This window comes from Poecilia reticulata, linkage group LG7, assembly GCF_000633615.1.
Source record: "Poecilia reticulata strain Guanapo linkage group LG7, Guppy_female_1.0+MT, whole genome shotgun sequence".
Classification (NCBI taxonomy): domain Eukaryota; kingdom Metazoa; phylum Chordata; class Actinopteri; order Cyprinodontiformes; family Poeciliidae; genus Poecilia; species Poecilia reticulata.
In genome coordinates, this window is record NC_024337.1 from 6,337,323 (window position 1) to 6,339,710 (window position 2,388).

Below are 2,388 nucleotides of genomic sequence, written 5' to 3' on the forward strand. Positions count from 1 at the left end.
TCCATCCATCCATCCATCCATCCATCCATCCATCCATCCATCCATCCATCCATCCATCCATCCATCCATCCATCCATCCATCCATCCATCCATCCATCTTCTGTACACCCTTGTCCCTAGTGGGGTCACGAGGGTTGCTGGTGCCCATCTCCAGCKAACGTTYCGGGCGAGAGGCGGGGTCATCCTGGACAGGTCGCCAGTCCGTCGCAGATTGAGGCGGTAATTAGGCAATTAGATTCAAGTGTGTTGGACCAGGGACACATACAAAGTTGCAGAACACCTTGTCCTCGAGGCCTGATCTTGAGAACCCCTGGATTAGACTGTGGTATTTCTTCCCCACAGGGCATTGAAGAACTTGAACCAGAGAACTGGGTGGCAGGACTGGAGCAGACCATGCTTATTGTCCTGGTTCTGGGCCGCTGGCTGATGCCCAAAGGGGACATGTCTCGGGACCAGCTCTCTCAGCTCCTCATGGTATATGTTGGACTGGGTGCTGACATCCTAGACATCTTTGATACTTTCAAGGAACCTGAAGTCAAAGGCAACCGGGTGGTCGTCATCGTTGGCCTTGCCCTTTTCTCTTGGGCGCTCATGCAGTTTCCAGTGGTTCTCACCCAGACGCCAGCCTCACAGGGTGACGTTCCTAGGAGCTGGAATAGCCTCCCTTGCTGTAGTCGACCCTCATTGTCATTACCTTCTTGTTGCTCCAACGAAATATGGAGTCTGTTGCTTACTGTGGGACTCCAAGACGCACCGTTCCTGGTTTATCGTCTGTACCTCATGATAAAAGAACAAGTGCTGAACCAGCTGATGATTTTCTTCACCTGCAAGAACATACTTATTGTCCTTTTGGAGCTTTACAGAATCTTTGTGGTGCAGTTTGAACAGCAGGAACAGGAGTCAGTGCTAGAAAGATGCGAGTCCCTGGCAACTTATTGTCAAACCCTCGGAGGCAGTGAGGTAGAGGAGGCTGAAGAAGGAAGTCGTAAACTGGGGTGTAGTGCAGAGCAGAGCCGTTGTATGGACATGGAACTGGGACTCGAAGGAGAGGGAGATCATAGAGTGTCTACGTAAAGAAAAACCAGCAAGTGTCGCGAGACACGACTTTGAAACCCTTGGGAGACAGGAGTGGGGCTGCTCTCACTTGTCAAGACGAACGCTGAATGCGTCAACCATCCCTTGCATCTCAGCCTCGTTCTGAGACAGTCTCAGCTCTCAGGAGGTTCGGGAACAAGATATAGAACACAAAAGAAGAGCCTGTCCCCACAAAGGCAGATCAGACAGGATTTCTTGCTGCTCTCTTTGATAAAACCAAAGAAAACTCTCATACAGGAAAAAAAGATGGTGTCAACACTCTGACCCAAGAGGTGTTAGCTTCTCATTCACATAAAGCAGCTAGTAATGACAACACAGCAGTCCTCTGCTTTGCATTCGACTTGTTTTAGCTGCACTGGAAACAGAAAGATTTGGTTAAGGTCTGTGTGAGCATTCGTGATGGTTTTCACTATCAAATAAAAAAAATAAAAAATCAGTATGAAAGATGAAACATTTTCAACTGTGTTTTTAATTGTTAATAAATATTTTCTAATAAAGGCATTAAAAAAAAAAAGTTAAAGTAGCACGTGGATGTTTATTTTACTTTACTTGCCATGAGATGGCAGTGTTGCCAAGTCAACCGAAGCACGAACACTTCTATGGGCTGAAACATACATGATAGTGGCGTGGAAAGGGAAGCATTGGATGTGTTTGAACTGCAGCATGTGTTTTGTTCTGGAATGAAAAAGCTCCTCTATACGTCTTGTTCACAAGACAATAACCACAGAGTGTGTGCGACTCTAAATTAGAATTGAATTAGAACCTTTTTAGTCACCGTCATGCATTTATTTTGCAATTACTGGTCAAACGTAATCAGCCTAAAGACACTTCATGATAAACGGGAGGCGAGTGAAGAGGTCTGCCTCTCCCTTCTCGGGTTATTTCCCTCCTGAGCACAATCGGCTCACCGCAGCCCGCTCCAGAACTCGCTGCATTTTCATAATGGCTGAAAAAGCACACTTGTGATTACGAGGGATTTGCTCTCACTTGCTCTCTTTTTGAAAGTCGGGAAAGGTGCTTTTGAGAGATTCCTCCACATGGCCACAAAAGCAAGAGACTCTTAAAACAGCCTATGAGGACGAGGGGAGAGAGAAACGTTTGATCCGAAGCCCAGAGTCTTAAGGTTTCAAGCTACTTCAAGGTTGGGACAAACAGCCGTGGCACAGCCCCTCCTCTCAGCCCCTCAATCCGCACAATAACTCTCCTGTCAGATGGAGGCTTGGATACAGCCCTCCTGCATTTATGGATGACCCTCTTTGCTGCGCGTCTCCCGCCTCAGTGTCGAGGCAGGCG

General features: G+C 47.4%; 1 protein-coding gene across 2 annotated transcripts in view; it reads left to right on the forward strand.

Annotated features, from left to right (window-relative positions):
- LOC103467040 (transmembrane protein 26) overlaps window positions 1–1,480 on the forward strand; it is a 4,707-nt gene extending 3,227 nt beyond the window's left edge. For both annotated transcript variants that reach the window (XM_017305687.1, XM_008413090.2), the window contains exon 3: window positions 343–1,480. In XM_017305687.1, coding sequence (XP_017161176.1) covers window positions 343–1,074 — 732 coding nt within the window. In that variant the 3' untranslated portion in view covers window positions 1,075–1,480. The remainder of the gene's footprint in view (window positions 1–342) is intronic.
- The last annotated feature ends 908 nt before the right edge of the window (window positions 1,481–2,388 follow it).